The following is an 18,903-nucleotide window of genomic DNA, read 5'->3' on the forward strand; positions in this document are numbered from 1 at the left end:
TGTGAATGTATCACTTTATTTCAATGATTTTGTTACAGGATAAGGAAGACCGATCCAAGTTCTTGCTGTCAGTCACATGAAGTTTGTTCCTCTTAAGCAACTGCAACAGTTTTAACAGAAGCAAAACATGTATACAATGTTTAAATTCACTTGCAGTATATGTATTTTAAGATCACACGTGGATAAGAATAAATACTCAAGAACAAACGATTGATCAGTAAATTGAGTTGAGCATGTTACATTTTAAGCAGCGCGTTTTTCTTCTTTTTTTGTATTAACAAAGCGATGTCGGGGCAGTGTTCGTCTTACTGTCACACTGTAACACAGTAACTCCTTTCACTGGTCCACTGAGCACGCTCAAACACACACACGCACACACACATATATACGCGCACACAGATACAATCAACACAATCAACACACTTCTCACTCCCTCATCGTCACACAACATGCATGTATGTATGTAAAGACTGCAGCTTTACACCTGTACAGACACCCCCCCCCCCCCCCCCCCCACACACACACACACACACACACACACACCAGCTCAGTGACAGAGGAATCTGCTGTGTCAGTATCCTCTAAGTGTTCACACTCACAATGGCTTTCTGTCCAGCTCCTGGTGAAAAGGATGGCAAAATACTGGAGTAAATGAGCCAGAGAGCAAGCCTGCCCTTCCTTCAGGAGTTTTCATGGGCCACACACTTTTCCCCTCAGTTTAGTGTTTATGTGTGTTACTTTTCTAAAAGAGATGGTAAGCTGTAATAAATGATTATAACTGGGAGTATGTATGACTTTGAATATATGTGAGAGTTCTCCACAGTGTAAAGGTCCATGTCTGGATCGGAGGAGAAAGTGGAGTCTTCAGGATCAGATGATCAGATGAGCCTGCAGCAAAGGCTGATTTAAAGGGCGACATCACAGGGGGGCATTGGGAGGAATCAGTTTAGGGAACGGGTCGTTCGGTGGTAGCTCCGTCGTTTGCTCCAGGAAGTTGACGGGCGAGTGCAGAGCGGGGGAGCAGCGTGAGTGTCTTTCAGGATGGCTCGTCGGTGAACCCGAAGGAATGGCCGTGCGCTTGTTTGACACGAGGTCAGGTCACTGGCAGTGATAAATGGGCTGGACGTACTCTGGAGGGAAGTAGCCCACGCGTCCATGGCAACGGCCCCTCCAGCGCACCGAATCAGAGCAGTCAATGAGTTCAATGACATCACCACGCAGGAAGCGTAGCTGGGACGGGTGGTGCGGGGTGAAGTCGAAGACAGCTTGGGCATGATGGGAACGCTGTGGGTCAGGAGGGAGAGAGGGAACAGGAGGGAGGGGAGGAGGAAAAAAAAAGAGAGTTAATCACACATTTTCATCACAACAGTAAGTTAATACCCAGTTAATAGCGTCAAAGAAAATACTAAAAGTAACCCACCCCTGTGTTGGAGACAGCTATCAAGCTATATAAGATTTACACATTAGCCCGGGGAAGTGAACCTTAAAGCCAGAATTGGCCCAACAAAGACTCCAGTATAAAGTATAAATGCAAATATTATACAAAATTTTAAAATGAAAGAATTTCTGTATTCTGAATTTTTTAAAGATTTTTTTGTATATTTTTCTTCAACCACACATTTGCCATTTACAGAAGCCTCTGTTAAAAAACAGGTAGAAAATTACTGTTGTTGTTGTTGTTGTTGTTGTTGTTGTTGTTGTTGTTGTTTTTTTATAGTGTGGACAAGTGAGCTACCAGAACTCTTTCTGTCAGTTTACACTTTAAAGTCCAAAGAGTCATAATGACAGTCTTCTTTCACTGATATAACAAACTATTATGACTGAACTTCTTTTTCTTAAATTAAAATATCTCTGAGATTAAATGTGCAGTTAAACTTCTGTACAGTCACAGAAAGGGGAGTTTCACTGGCCTGCTTAAGTAGGCTGCATGTGGCCCACGATGTAAAATGAGTTTGACATCCCTGTATTAGAAAATGAGAGATGAGGCCTTTTCATCGCACAATATAAAGACACCACATGTCAAATGTCAATGAAGCTCTTTTTTACCAATTCAATCCAGAAACAAAGAACATGAATGCTACTTTTCTATTTTTAAAAGCTGGAAAGGAGGCAGTAAGCTTCTGTAATCCAACATCTCCCACATAAAATGAGTCATAACACACCGGTGCAATGTGTGTAGTATTCAGTGGGGTTACGCTGTAGCAGCATGGTGTTATTTGCATGTGACGGTCAAATATGTTACTCGTCAAATGAGGGGGTTGTAGAGTTATTAACGTGTTTATCTCGCTACGTTTAGATGGCTGCAGAAACCAAATCAACTTAATGTCCTGCAAAAGACAGATGTTTCATGCTGATTTAATATCACAGCCAGTTTTGGGTTACCTTTGTTTTTTTATCAGTGACTCCCAAAAATATGTCTTTCTTTATGTTAAAGTAATATTTATACATACCAGTGCGTTTTCTGCTTATCATCAGGATATAAGATTATAGGAAAAAAATAGAGCACACAGTTTACAAGGGCTAGTTTGGAAATTTCTCCACTACACGAACTTAAAATGAATGTTGGTCAATAAGGTTCGCTGGTCTTATCTCCTAAAGGCTTTGAGAGGTATTATTTAATTCACCAGCCACAATCTAGACAGTGAATTTTTAAAGTGAGCGCAGTTTCTTTGAAGCAGGAGGCCAAACAAAACAAGAAAAAGAATACGAGCTCCAAAGAGATTAAATAAGTCTTGGTAAATATGAAAAAACAGTCTATGTATTCACACATTCATACAGAGCACGCACTTGGTGACAGCAGGAAGGAAAAACTCCCTTTTAACAGGAGAACCCTCCACCAGAAGAAGGCTAAGGGAGGGACAGCCATCTGCTACGACCGGCTGATGTTGAGGGGTGAGAGATTAATAATAACTAATGATTACATGTACAGTAGTGTGTAAGCACCTAGAGAGTGAAAAGAGTTGAATGAAGAAGAAACACTGTCCATCATGGGAAGTACCCATCAACCTAGGCCTATTGCAGTGTATCTAAGTGAGGACTCAGGGGTAGCTGAGCCCTGATTATGAGAGCTTTGTATCCTGAATCCAATCTGGGAGCTGAATTCTCTGCTCCCCATTCTACTTTTAAGTATCCTAGAAACTGTTAGTAAGCCTGCAGTCTGAGAGCAAAATTCTTTATTAGATACAGTACTATCAGGACCAGGGAAACAACTAGATCTATCCAAGAGTAGCATATGCTAATGGACAGATACTTATATAGCACCTTCCACTACAGCTACAACTACACTACAACAACTCTCATTCACCCAATCACACACACTACTTATGGTACTTCAGCTTCCTCCCACAGTCCAAAGACATGCATGGGGTTAGGATAAATGGCTAAATTGGCCATATGCATGAATGTAATGTGACTTGTTGACTTGTTGTTTGTCTCTCAGTGTTGTTCCTGTGTTAGACTGGAGTACAGTCCAAGGTGTACTCCCTCTCTTGTCCTATGACAGCTGGGATAGGACGGTGAACTGAAGGTGAAACTGATGAAAATGAATGGGTGGCTGGTTTTGTTTCGAGGGCTTCAAGGACTTGTGATACTGAGAAAGTGATGGAAGCTTTAAAGAAAACCATGCGTGTAGGGCATATTTTCAAGGGGAGAGCGAGTACAGACACACAGCGATGTTAGAAAGGACCTAACAGACAGAAAAACAAAGAACATGCTGCTTACTCCCACTCCAGACACACCACTAATCTGGCCCTGTTGGGTTTAAAGTTACCATTCTGACACATTCCACTTTCTTTACCCTTCGATTCTCAGACTGTCCTTACCTGACAGCAGGTTAATATCAATGAGGCAAGATATTTTAGATTGCTGTGACACTTTTATGGTGATGAACATCATGTGCTTTGCATAAAATTCTCATTATGCGCACCTTCGTGAAGCATGAAAATCACTTCGCGCCACTCTTCTCCTCAAAAGCCTTGTTTAGCGTTGGGTTTTATCCGATATTTAAATTGAGTAAATGGTAGATTTTAGTTTCTCTTGGTCATAAAAGAAAAACACAGAGGGATGGGTATGCAACGGAGAGGTGCTATCAGTCCAGAATGATGAGTGTAATAAACACACATGCCCACTAAAAATAACAACAACAAACAACGCTTATAATGCTTGTCGCTGTGATGTTTGATGGCAATCCAGGGCAAGGGGAGCCGCTTTAAATTCAGCCCTCAGATTCTTCTCTCTCTTCCTCAAGATGTTTTTCTTTGAGTTCACAAAAGTACTGTTTTTCTTCTCCCTCGATCGCCGGCCTCCTCTGATCGCTGCTGACTCGTGAAGTAAAAGCAGTTTAAGAGTGGCAGAACAAAAGTGGCTATTTTAAGGAGAGAGGCTCGAACTTAACTAACCCGGCTATCACTGGCGCTCCCACAGAAGAAGGTGGATGTGATGTGAACTGCGAGGGAGCGGGGAGGCTGCAATGAATACCAATATTGTTTTTTATATGTAGGTGCGTAGATATCTATGTTGCAATTCTGGGCTTTTTTATTGTGGACTGCTTTATCTTAGAGTAAGGCCCAATAAAATGACATCCAAGTAGCGGTAGGCACACAAAACATGTACACAGTTACAAACAAGTACATGCACTAACTAGACAGTGGGATTAGGATCAAGAAACCCAGACAGAATCCATCAGGCCTGCAAATCTATAAAATCCTCACAGTCTTATGATTTATTGTTTCACTGATCTAGTCGAGACTTCTAGTTTGTGTGGGTTGCACAAGAAGAACCCTTTCATTCTTGTTCTCTCTTGTAAAGACAAATACAATCCATGTATCCTTGTGATTAGGGTTGACTCTACCGCCTAAGAGAGCACTGACAGTACAGCTTTTGCTAGTTCCCTTGTGCACAGAATGCAACGAAAATTCCTCCAATACTGCTTGTTTGCCCCTTTGCACAAGGTCCAAGTTTTCCAGGGTAAAAGGGAAGGCTTTGCAACACAAGGACATGAGGATATTAAGGGATGTGTTAGGAGAATTATTTCCTATTCTGCCATACTGAGATAAGAAGCTATCAAGAGCCATGTAATGAGCTGATGTGGAATTAGTTTGGGAAGACAAACCAAACAATAGGAGGGTCAACACACACACACACACACACACACACACACACACACACACACACACACACACACACACACACACACACACACACACACACAAAACCACCATGGTGCAACATGATTCAAGGACTCACAAGTGTTCAACACACTCGGTTCATGTCTGTGAAACTGACCTATTTAGTCGAACACAAAAAGTAAGAGAAACACTGAACACAATCTTTTCATAACCTCGTCTTTCTTTATAATCTAAATGGTTAAAGGGGGGAATGAACAGTTTTTTTCTTTGTATTCTTATTTCTTTTATGAAAGAAAAAGAAGTGATGCTGTGAAGAAGTGGATACTGAATACTGTTAATATTTCAGAGCTTTGAGCGTGCACATCAAGCTCACAAAGAAGAAAGAGCTGCTGAGCAAATACACAAGAAAGTGCCAGACTGTTTATTTGCCAGTTTGCCATATTGTTGTCTGGTTAACTGGTCTTTAGGGCAAATTTCTTTCATTTAGTATTTTCTTTGGGGGTTTTTTCTTCTCCAAAAACGGCACAGAGTATTTTGTAGCTCACACAATTCTGTCCACAGTGGCACCTCGGAGATGCTTAAGAGTCCTTCTCATGATCAAAACCCAAATAGAAACCCTAAATATGGTTTTGCCACCATAACCAGGTTAAGTCATTCATCAAACAATCTTTTCCCCAAGAGAAGTAAAGCGTGAGTTGTATGACCGTGTGCAAACGCTGCCAGTGGAAGACGCTGGGTGTTGGAGCTTTGTTGATGCCCAAGGCCAAGACGCGAAGACCAGCTGACTGTGATTTTATATAGCTTGACGGTGAAAAAGCCAGATGGGTCCAAAGCTAATATCAATGTTTCATGTGTGCTTTTAATCTGCGCATCTACCTACTGGGAAACCAAGCCCACTGATGAAGAAGAATTGAAGATAACTGGATACAGATGGAGCCAGTGCAGAAATGATCGGCTGGTGTTTACATGATTGCATCTCTCTTTTTTCCCCCCACCTTTGATCCTCTCACAGATTAAATTGTAAAGAAGTAGAAGGCTGTAGAAATACATTATGTTTATGGAGATTCAATGCTAAGGAAAGCTCTCCACAGACAGGCACAGAAAATACACCTTAAAGCTCAAATTAAAACAGTAAACACATATGGAGACATAAAGAACTGACTAAGCTGCTGTGATCTCGTGTGGAAAGACAGAAAGGCTGCATAGCCATGTAAGGAAAGCACGGCACCTTTGGCTCTGGGGCATGATGTGATTCAGATTCAAAGTGACCTACAGGGCAACAACATCACAGCCAGTGTGCTAAACACAGAACGATACAAGGATACTGTATATGACCAGCAGCTGACACTTCACTGTAGTTATTTTCACTTATTTTTTCTCAAAACAAAGTCACACTGTTGCTGTATGTGGGCGAAACTCCACAGCAATGGATATAGAATTAATTTGTCATGTCCTAAAGGTACAGTGTGTAAAAGATGTCTAGATGTCTGTGGACTGCAGCCAACGGAAGTTTGTTTTCTTACTCTTCCTAATTCAAGTGCATAATCCTAGCTAAGGTGGCCACTATAGGATAAACAACTCTATTTATATCTTTCTATATTTATCTGTAGTGAGCATAGGCTGTCTGCTGTTTAAGTCAGCTGGTGTCTACGTCTGTTTACTCTGGAGGAGGCTGTAAAACATTTAGAAGAGAGTCTGATGAGTGAATGAAACTCACTTCTGTCTGATGACTGCAATACTGAGGTGAGTTGTTGATATCGTGAACTTTTCTGTTTGCCCCAGCTAGCCTCTGCTGTTTTGGCTCACAGTAGAGCTCTTAGTCTCTATTGTTGCTGTTAACCTCTGTTAGCTACTGTTAGCCTGTGTTAGCTGCTATTGGCCAGTGTTAGTGATATCCTGAACGTTTCTGTGTTTGCCCCAGCTAGCCTCTGCTGTTTTGGCTCACAGTAGAGCTCTTAGTCTCTATTGTTGCTGTTAACCTCTGTTAGCTACTGTTAGCCTGTGTTAGCTGCTGTTGGCCAGTGTTAGTGATATCCTGAACGTTTCTGTGTTTGCCCCAGCTAGCCTCTGCTGTTTTGGCTCACAGTAGAGCTCTTAGTCTCTATTAGTTGCTGTTAACCTCTGTTAGCTACTGTTAGCCTGTGTTAGCTGCTGTTGGCCAGTGTTAGTGATATCCTGAACATTTCTGTGTTTGCCCCAGCTAGCATCTGCTGTTTTGGCTCACAGTAGAGTCTCTTAGTCTCTATTAGTTGCTGTTAACCTCTGTTAGCTACTGTTAGCCTGTGTTAGCTGCTGTTGGCCAGTGTTAGTGTTATCCTGACCATTTCTGTGTTTGCCCCAGCTAGCATCTGCTGTTTTGGCTTACAGTAGAGTCTCTTAGTCTCTATTAGTTGCTGTTAGCTTCTGTTAGCTTGTGTTAGCTGCTGTTAAAAGACACTTAATGAATGAACTTGCGATGTGAGTAATTAAATGTAATTAAACTTTGTAATTAATGTAGTTAAACTTTTATTAGAGGGTAAGTGTGATTTTTAGGACACACAAGCCTAGCTATATTACAATATTGGGAATAAATGAGCATGTAGAGCCCTGACTTCAGTTCAAGAGATGAGGTTTGATGTGAGGAGGAAGACAATGAAGTGGAAATGAGGGAGGAGAGTGAGCAGTGGTGAAGGAGGAGAAAAGCATAATGAGAAACAGATCATGAAAATATACATGTACAAATGTTCAATAGTCATATAAGTACAACATATTTTTCTATTACATACGTTAAAAAATAAGTGACTGCATTTTTAAGGTTAGCCATACATGTAAACAACCAACACATGCCACATTTTATATATATTATTATTATTATTATTATGAACACATGTTTCAGGAAGATAATTACATAACACTGTCCTAGTGGACCCTTAATAAGCTTGCTTCTGATGGGGCAACTTTCTGACCTGAGACTAATGATGCTGCGTAATATAAAGACAATCAGAATTTGGTTTTGTGCCTGACTCCTGTCACTGATGAATGGAACAGATATGATATAATATCATAGAACCAGGAAATTAAGCAGAACCAAATGAAAGAAAAAACAAAATTAAAAAACAACAACAACAACAACATTATTTGGTAAAACAGAAACAGTCTTTTATGGTACTTGAGGACCATGAAAGCCATATGTAGTGATAATGTGTATTTTTGTGTTTTTCTTTTTTTATTCTACTGCACGTATGTGAGCAAATTTAAAATACACTTTAAGTAATATTGAAGGTCCTGCTAAATGCTGATAGCAGAGTGGAAGTGGCCTGAAGATAAGAGCTGAAATAATCGATCATGAGTAAATGAATCTGCAGCGACTTTAATCATGTCCATAACTGTAAAATGAATTTCTTTTGGGTGTTGAACCATTAAATTAGAGCTTGTAGATGCATTTTCAAAACTATGGGAATTTTACATTTGCTTCTTTTGTTTTTAAAGAACAATTTTCTTAATTTCCTTAAATCGGCTCTGTGGCGTTGTGATTAACACATTTGCTTTACATGCAAAAGATTGATGGTGGAAGGGTAAGAAGAGTTAAGGTTAGGATTAGCATAAAGTGCTTTTACAGATCCTTAAATGTACAATATGTAGAAACTCCACTGATCATGAAAGTAATGCTGCTCTACTAATGCTTAGATAGACGCTGGGTGAACAGTGGCGGTTTCCATAAGCCCTATTATTTCTTAAGTTTAACCATATTCTTAAAAGTAACAGAAGAGTCACAGCTGACCTCTAATACCTGCATATTCATTGAGAATTCAGGGCAAATTGCCTGTGTCATCATAGTAAAATATGAGACAGAATAAATGGGGTGTAAAAAGCAATGAAATTAACAACCATAAACATCTTGTTAAAGCCTCCAGGCTGTTTTCTAGCAGTAAGTGCCAATAAAAGAATACAAGAATGCAGCATCTGTCCTAGTTTTGTTTCTCCTGTGTTTGTATTCCACTTCAGCTTGAGTTTGTCAGAAGTCACTGCACACAAGTGGATCCAAAAGTGTGTTTTTGAATGAGCCGTTTGAGCAGATGGAGAGAGGACAGTCATCCTTTTTGTGCTATTTCTGCCCAAACCACAAAGCCAGAAGTCATAACATAACACCACCTCCTCTGTGGTGGTGTCGTTGGTGTAGCCTTAAGCTTCCTGTGCATGAGCATGAGAAATTCTCAGAAAACTGAAATATTCAGAAACAAAACCTGGTGTTGTTTTCATGTGCTATTCACTCGCATTAAAGAGAATTCAATTATCACAGTATTTAGGTCATACAGTTTATTAGTCTCCCGGGGGATGGCTGTAGCCATCTTCCGTTTAAGTACCACCATAACTGCCTAAAGCTAAATTCATCACTTCACACCTGCTCCAGCTGCACTTGCACAGAGAGACGAATGCACTGCGCATCATCCCGAGTGATTTGGAGCACGCTCTGAACGGTTTTATGACCAGCCATGATGCAACTAATCAGGAGCTCAATTTGCAAAAAAAAGACTTTTTTTTAGGATGAAAAAAAAATCTGAAGGTTTCCTGTTCCATGAGACAAACTACAACAAATCTAGAAGCAGCTACTCCAAAAGCACATCATCACAACGATCAAATGCATCATCTTCACGACTCAGATATGCATACATTTTGTAAATTTTGGCTTTTTGTGTGCGCTTTTTTTGCCGTGTTAAATGGTTCATTCAGAAGGATTTTGGTTTACATAATTTTTCTACTGAATGCCCAGCTGCTTTCCTGTTGGGTGATGTCAGCTGCTCTTGCTAAATGTCTTTAATAAAATGTCCCACAATTAAAGTCTAACTTGTGGACATCCACTTTTTAACCTTTTGTTAAACAGTAAAGGTAGAAGTCAAAGTATTATTCTTTATCAGAGCAAATAGCCCTTACAGGTTACCCTAGCCTATTAAAACAATCTTTCCTTGGAGCCTGCTGTCCAGGCAACTAAGGTCATGTTAACAAGTTCCACGATCAATAGGGAGCTACCGTTAGCATGTGGGACTGATAGGACACTCAGGTTTCTTCATATCAGAGTAAGCATGGCAGACACCTGGATGATTTTGAGGTAGTACTGGGCGGGTCCTCTCATCCACATCGGCTCCAAATTTGGAGGGGTGGCCATGCACATGAGCTCAGTTAACCTTCGTATAGCTAAGGCACTGAGTATGAGTTAGCTTTTACACAGAAGTCAGTGCATTTTAGTGTCAATCCTGTAAATTATAAGTGCAAAGGTGTATTTTATTCTTTAGTAAACAGACATTTCCTTTTTTTAACGATGGTTTAAAATAATTTAGTGACGATTCTGGTGGTTTTACTTTGGGTTAAGGCTAATAATCTTTTTCTCTCTTTTTGTGGTGACATAAAGTATATTACTGCAGGCGTTCTTCTCCAGGCTGGATCAGTAAGGATGCTATTATTACTTCAAGCAGAACATAAAAGGAACGTGGAGAAAGGAGGGCGAGAACTACAATGTGCTGCTACCTTGCCTGAAATACACTCGTGCATGTGTGTCTGTTTATTCCCTGCCTCCCTTTAGTTGTAATAACAGCACTGACTCATTGGCCACTAACATCACTTCTTCTCTGATCATCTGCAAAACACCACAGAGCAGCAGTGACTGGCTATCTGCAGGCCACCACCTCGGATGTCAGCACCTCTCTGCTTCTTTTTTGGCACTTCACAGAGCTGATCGTTAGGCGAAAGGTTTGATTTCAAAGGTGAACCGAACCGAGGCAGTGAAAGCAGCGGTCGCAAACAGATCCCATCTGCAAGGGTGCTTTGAAAACAGATGGCAGCATTAAGGATAAAGCTTGGATGTAATTCTAAGCTGCTCCAGAGTTGCTTTAGGATCATGTCTTCTTATTTGGGGTATTAAAAACATTATTAAGTCAATAAAGAAAACATGAGACAGCTCTATGGCAAAATTTGTCTGTGCATGTACTGTAAACACAGAGTACGAGGGAGCTCTTGCATTTTCTAACATAAAAACTGCAATTAAACCTTTATCACCACTATCATCTACAATCAAAAGAAAACATGCAGAAAACTGAAAAATCCAACTTCTTGAGGTTAAACGATCCAAACTTCAACATCATCTGTAGGCCATCTGAAGCACTGATTCTTAACTGATACTCAGTTGAGCTGTGGGCTAAGTAACCACATATGATGAGATCCATTTCAATGAGTGATGTGAGCAAAATTTACCCTGTCACATTCTGTTAATCCTCGACTCCCATCGAGCCCAAAATGAGAAAAGTGTAAAGTGCTCATGTAAATGACTTAAGATCAAGCCCATCTTGATTGTGACTCTTTTATTTTAAATATACAGGATCTGGAAATTACACTGCACTGATATTACTCTTATGACGTTATGGCTCCCTAGCTGGAATAAGTAAGAAAGTCTGTGCTAAAAATCCAGCTGAGAAATTCATCCAGGGCACATTAAGCTTATGCCTTTGGCTTCTTCTGTGCTTCATATGATTGTAAAATACTGGACTCCATTCAGAAGTCTGAGTGAGTTACATGTTATGCATTTTGCAGGACTTTTTGTGTAACATAATTTTGCACAAATGAAGAAAAACAGCAAACCCTATTTATTTAAAATAACATATAGTACTGCGCAAAAGTCTCAAACTAGCCCTCGTTTCTTTATAGTTTATTAGGAAAATGACAAATAGGTGCAAGCATTTAATTAAAACATGCGACATGCACGATAATACAACATAAAACACCAAATTCTGACATTGTCTTAAGCAGCTTAACAAGCAAATGAAAATGATAAGATACAAGACTTTTGCACAGTACTGTAAATGACTTTTTGTTTGTTTAAAAGAAACTGGGGACTTTGTGATGTACAATAACAGCCAGCTGACAGAGTAGCAGGAGTAAACCATGAAGACAGGAGGCTGACTAAAAGAACGACTTAAGACAAAAACCACGCATCCAGCAATGCCAGACATTCCTCGGTTTCATTTTGAGAATTATAATTTTTGTCAGTGTAGTAAATGAAACATGATCTCCATGTGACAGCTAACACTGGCAGATGACTGCACTAAATTGATCGTTCTGTTCGCCGATGAATCGAGGTCAAATCTCGGGGCTGAAACCACAGAAGTGAATATGATGTTATATGAAGTATTAGCTTGTGGTTTGTGTTACAGTGACACAAACATGCTGTCAGGTCGGGATTGCTGTGGATCAAATCCCTTCGGTGCAACTGGGTTCGCCTGCGGGTGCGGCACTGCCTGCCGCTCCCAGGAGTAGTTACTGTGCAATACGAGCTTGTCTACATAATGACAACAACAACAGCAGCTTTTCCCATGATGACGCCTTCTCAGGAACTAACTGTCATTTCTCATACTAAAAATCAAATAAAGTACTACTAATGCTTGGGCTGTGCTTCTGGTTTACAGCTGTAGTATATCACTATCGTGTGCAGTCTTTTGGAGTCTACATATCACACTCTACATAGAGTGTGATCCACCTAAGACTGATCGGGTGATTGAATTATGGAGTAAAGTAATAATATGCCCAAATTTGATATGTAGCTACCTCATGACTAATGCGTAGAATTGCCTTTTAGAAAATCAGTTTCCTTTAACACTGCTGTGCTCAGTCCGTCTGGCACGCTGTCTAAGATGACTGATTTGATTTTGCTCCAAACTGGCGGCTGCTCTGTGATGTTTCATTACAAGCTGCACCTCTACGTCAAACATCAAACTCCGCCGATGCAGTTGCAGCTCCAGAAATTCCACATATGGAGTTTTTCCCATAGTTATCAGCTACATTAGATTGACAGGTTATGCCTTCGAGTCAAATGAAAAATGAATACTCAGCTTGTTATGTTTGTCCAGGCGTACTGATTTGATAAGCACCGGATAATTTACTGTGTCTCGCCTGATAGTTAACATGATGTATGGGAGTACGGCGGAGGGAAGAGGAACGAGACAGAGACAGATGACAGCAAGAACAGATGTGTCTTAAATGGTTTGGTGAGGACACTCATAAGGATAATGGGATTAAAAAATGCATAGGGATTTTTTTATTTATTTTTTTTAGGTGATTTAGGTACATTTAATTTTTGTTTAATTTAATATATTCCATTTCAAATAAATTATATTCAGGTTGCTTTTAAAAACTGTTTGTTTAAAGGGAGACTTTTGTGTACATTTTTACTTCTACTGTATATTTTTCTCCTAGGACTCCACTGGAACACATTTGCATTAGTCACAGTTTTAGCTCCTGCCTCTTTAAGGCCACCCTTCCCTTAAAGCACAGTTTAATCTGATTGGTAGCTCCTCACCTGGCTTTCACAATCAGAATCCAGTGCTAGCAAGCTAGACCTCCTTATCTCACCTGAAATGACCATAGAAGGAGACCTACAATGAGCAGATTGAGCTGAAAACTGATTGATTAGATCAGTTTAGAGGGTTTACTTTGTTACAGTACAAATACAAAAAAAAAAAAAATCAGGTTATAGCTTCCCCACTTAAATTTTATTTTAGATTGCTTTAAGAAAACCATGAAATCAAAAGAAACTCACCCTGGCGAAGTGCTCGGGGTCTCTCAGAAAGACCGTCCTCTCCTTGGCGATGCTGTTGCTGTGGTAGAAGTCCACCAGCTCGTTCAGAGAGGAGAACGCCTCGTCCCACACGTAGTACTGACTACAGCGATCCTGCAGTACCTTGAAATGCTGAACATGATCCCCATAACTGCAAAGCAGGTAAACAAAGAGATGCAAACGATCATAAAACTGAGTATCTATGAGGATATGTGTTTCCTCGCAGTAGCATACCTTAACTAATGAGTTCCATTTTTTTGCCATTTTGTTAACTAACACTAAAAAAAATACAAAATCGTGAGAAAATCCTTATTTTGTTCCTCTTGATAAATCTTAATTTTGCTCATTTCTTTCTCCCCTGGTCATCCACAACACCACCCTGCAGTGGCTCCATGCTCACAAACACTGAGAATCACTGCCACAGCCAGTTTCCCTTTATTGGATTAAACTTCATGGAAATGAAATCTATAAAACACACTGGGCAAAATTCCCAAATCTCATTAAAAGTTTGAATATTTACTATTGTTTATATGGGACAAATTGCATATATATATATATCTGCAACAACACGGGTCATTTACTCTCAGAAATAATTTGGAAACAAAACGGTGACTTGTTAACTGTGTTGACGGTGCTTGGGCTCAATTTAAGGTCTATTGTAGGAATCATGGCTGAATAATCCTGCTTTTTAATCATGTACTCTATTGTCAATCACAAGGTCTCTTTATTTTTCTTTTAGTTTATTTCTTTTTGTCTTACAGTACATCTGGACCAACTATTTCTTAATAGTCTTAATGTTTAGCCTGCAAAGCCTCCTCCCAGATGTCAGCTGCTGATTGGACAATGGATTTAGTGCATTTCAATTTGCCTCTAAAATCAGTGGAGTGACCTCTGCTTGGTATTATACGTATAAGCAAGAGAAACGCTTGAGATTACAAGTCTCTTCCGTAAGAGTGTCGTGTCCTCGCACAGGCAGAATTAACCTGGTGTGTTTTTCATTTTGAGCCGGAAGCTGTGCCCGAGTCCAATCCCAGGACCCTGGGTTGACTTAAAGCTGTTGAAATAATGTGAAAACAGACAAGCTGTTACAAAGAGAAACCCAAACTACTGTGGAAATATCTAACACAGTCAGTTTCTCAGAATTCATAAAAGCAGACAATGACATTTTCACAGACTGCTCTGTGAGTCTCATGTCAAATAAACCCAATACCCTTTAAATTTAAATAAATGTGGTTTAGATGCTTTGTAGCACAAAATCAGCAACATTTTTAGACAGATTCTGATCAAAGCCAAGCAAAGCAAATGACAAATAATAATAAAATAAAGCCATAAGTGACACAAACAAAAATAGCCTAGGTGTTGAAGAGCTTTGCCTTGTTGTTATAATTAGAAGAGTTTGGCCAGCATTCATTGACAATCATACCTGCTCCCCTTGTCCTGGTCTGTGGTGGTTGCTAAGTAACTTCCCAGCTTATCTTTAGAAATCTGGACATCTCACCGTGATTACATGGTTACATAACTGCGTCTAACATGCAGCGGAAATCAGTGCAACACCCCCATATTTCTAAACACATCGCAGAGTAGGTGTGTGTGTTAATGTTATGTTAATGATTGCTAAAATATCACGTCGGTGGTTAAAGAGAGAGCCAACATTCTCTCTCCCGTTTCTCTTCTAGCGCAGCGTCATCGGTGTGGATGGAAATACCGCCATTGAATGATGCATCCTAATAAGCGAAAAAGCACAATGTGGGATCTCTTTTTGGGGGGATTTGTGGTTTAACCTTGCTCGGCTCCTTCTGAATCGCGTCTGATTGGCCGTGCTCCAGGCTCGCGGAAAGTAAATGAGCATCGGCTTTTTTTCACCCAGAATTCCTTTCTCTATTCAGACACTGTGCTCCTGTGAACAAGCAGAGCTGGCTCCCTTATGACTGGATGGCATTCAGCTACACCTCCACCCTGCCCTTCTTTCTCTGCCTCCTCTTTTTCTCCAGCCTGTGTGTCCTTGTTTCTCTCCTCTCACGATCTGACTCCCAAAACTGAGGATTTTATTTTGCAGGAATATTAAATTAATCAAATGTGTCTTTCTAAAATGACAGCCTACCAGCATGTGAATATTAACTCATTCTGTATGACCAACAGTGCTTTTATTTTGCCCACAGGTCTGGTTGGCTTCAGCTATTTTGGTACCCTGTGCGAGGGTTTGAGGTTTGGTGAATAAACTCTGAGGAAAATTTCTGAACAGCCAGAAGCAACAAACACAACTTCACCTTGAATTAATGTTTAATCGGGTCTTAATTACATTTAATTTCGGGGACTCTTACAAATAGATCTGTCTGTGCCCCTCTGGCAACACACGAACACTGTGTTTTAAGCTGTAGTGTTCCTAGACCAATGCTGGGGTGGTAATGTTCATGAACTGCTACTTAAAGGCCACAATTTTTTTATTTTTTATTATTGTCATATTGTTGCCATATCATTGCTGTCAGTGCAGACAATCACCTCTTAATATCAGTTCTTTCTAACTTTTCTCTCTTTATCTCACTTTGTCTCCATTGCCTTTCTTAATTCAGCTTCACACACACACACACACACACACACACACACACACACACACACACACACACACACACACACACACACACACACACACACACACACACACACACACAAAGCACAAAACTGTGGTCTTCTGTCAGAGTAATCTTCATCAGCCCCAATAATCTCCCAAGGTGTCTGGCGCCCTCTGCTGCACCCTACTGGTGGGGCTCTGTAACTGCCACCAGCTCTGCAACTGTGCAGCAGCTGCTTGTCTGAGGTAGCAAATCACACAATAAGCCCCTGCTGGATAACGAAGTCAAAATAAGTAAGGGGTGCTGTGAGAGGTGAACAGAGACGAGAAGATTTTAAAACAGGATGTGAGCTCAACACGGACTTTCCCTCGAGGGGATTCACAACAATGTAAAGCACAATTAAACACATAAAACAGATGGAAGAAAAGAAGAAAAGAAGGTAATATTTGAAGTTATTCTGCACCCTCTACATCCTTCTCAGTGGTAGTTTGAAATTTGAAAGAGAAAATTTATTTTCAGGAAATTAAAAATTATTATTATTTTCAGGAAAAAGAAATCAATAGAAAACGAAAAAAAAAAAATAATAATTTCAGTTTAGCTTTGGAATATTAATGTGAAACTGGCATCTATCATTAATGTTTGACATGCCCAGCCCCTCCCCCACCGGAAAAAGTGCCCATGCAAGTGACCAGAAGCTAGCTAAATACTGGCTGAACATTAAACCACGCTTGATGCTAAATTTACCCTGCCATGCAAAACACAAACACACATCAGTATCAGGAAAGAGGTAAAAATAATAATAACGCAGTTTGAGACTTTGAACACAAATCATGAGAAAACTAGCCTTAAAAAGTATTTAAATACTATTTTTTGCTGTATCGCAATGGCAACACACCTTATTTAGAATGAAATAAACCATAATCTAGAGTTAAATACTTGTATGTAATCAAGAGGAGAATGCATGATAATGTAGTTGTAACAATATTCGGCGATGTCATACTGATGGTTTTATTAATTATGACGGTGAAGTAGAGACAGTAGAGAAGCAGTTTGCTGTAAGAGCGCAGACAGCATCTGTCTCAGCTGGATCGCTCTCTCGCACACACACATACACAAAGCAGTCTCTCCAAGTGCCCTCTCATCTCTCTGATCCAGTGTAATTAAGGCCCACAGCGATGGAGAGATTATGCTCTGTTTCCGAGTAAAAGGAAATGAGAACGAGAGCAAGAATCTAAGAATGAGAGTGAGAAAGATTGAAAGACAGAAAATGAAATAGATTTAGAGATAGAACTCAGAGTCAGATATACTGTAGATGAGGACAGCAGTTACATTTCAGACTTTTGCTCTGCGCCAGCGCTATTGTGTGTGCTCAAAGGTCGTCCGACCATCTTTCTCTCAACTTCCCCCATCAATCTATTCTCACTTCCTTGTTCTTGCTGTCTCTCTCATTCTGCCAGCCCCCTTGTCTAATCTGCTGTTCAGTTTCTAAACCGCTGCAGATGTCTGGACTACTTCACACAGTCACACTAACACCTCCGGCCGACAGTTTTTAATCTGTGTGTGTTTGTGTGCCCATGTGATGCAAATTGCTGATTATATCATGTTTTTGTGCCAGCTAGCGTGCATAACCGTCTGCCGTATTACATGCGTTGTAGGCCGCCATGCACACACATTTTGACCACCAGTGCGTGCACGTTTTAAAGGAGCGTCCTTGCATGTCAACCAGGCATGTCAGTGAGTGAGTGAGGGGGGGAGGGGGGTTCAAACCGCTTGTGGCATTAATAAAGCATAGCATGTTTTGATAGATGGCTGAGGAGATAGGAAGGAAGTGTGACCGTCTGTGCTCTGAGGGTGCAGAGCGAGAGATGTGATGAAGCAGAGAAGGGGAGGAATGATAAAATATGTTTTGGTGGAGGCACTTTAATCGAAACTGTGTTGACTTAGTGGGCTGAATATTTCTACTGCATATTTAAGTCATTCGCGTCCACCTGAAACTTTGGGAAAGCGCTCATACCCCTGACTTCAATCAATTTTTTAAAATCAAGTTAAAACTGTTTACTTTCATTTTTTTTTGTCTGTGTGCAAAGTGGAACAATGCAAGCATCCAAAATAAAACCAGGATTGTTGGAAAAGCAGCGCTAAAAATTCCATGCTATGCTTAACAGCAGTTGGGCAATACAAACAATGCTTTTCTCATTTTGGATGTTTGTTAAACGTGTATTCTTTTTTCGGCTTCCTTTTTTGTTTTGACCTTCTACATGAATAATTAAAAACAGCAGGACTTGCCATCCTAAGGTGACAGAAACTGTCAGCAAGCACTTCTGCTGAATGAGTCATGTTGGTCACAGGAAAAGTCTCCAACAAGCAGGCCTCTTTAAGCAGAAAGCTCAAATGACACCACTGTCATGATGCTGTCAAAAGATTTACAGATCTATGTCATGTCTTCACTTTTCATTAACTTTGTTCACCTTAAATTCAATAACATTTTAAAATTCTTAAGTAATGAGACTTTTACGATGCTCTGTGATTTCTTGAGTTCAAGCTTTTTTTGTGGTACATTTATGTTATGATTGAAAATCTTTTCAATCTGAGTGTTTGGAATTTGGGGAATAAATTTAATATAACT

The 18,903-nt window shown here is 40.2% G+C and overlaps 1 protein-coding gene across 1 annotated transcript in view; it reads right to left on the reverse strand.

The window, feature by feature from the left end:
• The window catches only part of grapa (GRB2 related adaptor protein a), a 34,425-nt gene continuing 15,522 nt past the window's right edge, over positions 1-18,903 (reverse strand). The window contains exons 4-5 of the mRNA XM_026165455.2: positions 13,690-13,858; positions 1-1,284 (exon numbers count right to left, since the gene is read on the reverse strand). Of these exons, the coding sequence (XP_026021240.1) occupies positions 1,099-1,284; positions 13,690-13,858 (355 nt within the window). The 3' untranslated portion in view covers positions 1-1,098. The remainder of the gene's footprint in view (positions 1,285-13,689; positions 13,859-18,903) is intronic.

The sequence above is a fragment of the Astatotilapia calliptera genome, chromosome 4, assembly GCF_964374335.1.
Source record: "Astatotilapia calliptera chromosome 4, fAstCal68.1, whole genome shotgun sequence".
Classification (NCBI taxonomy): domain Eukaryota; kingdom Metazoa; phylum Chordata; class Actinopteri; order Cichliformes; family Cichlidae; genus Astatotilapia; species Astatotilapia calliptera.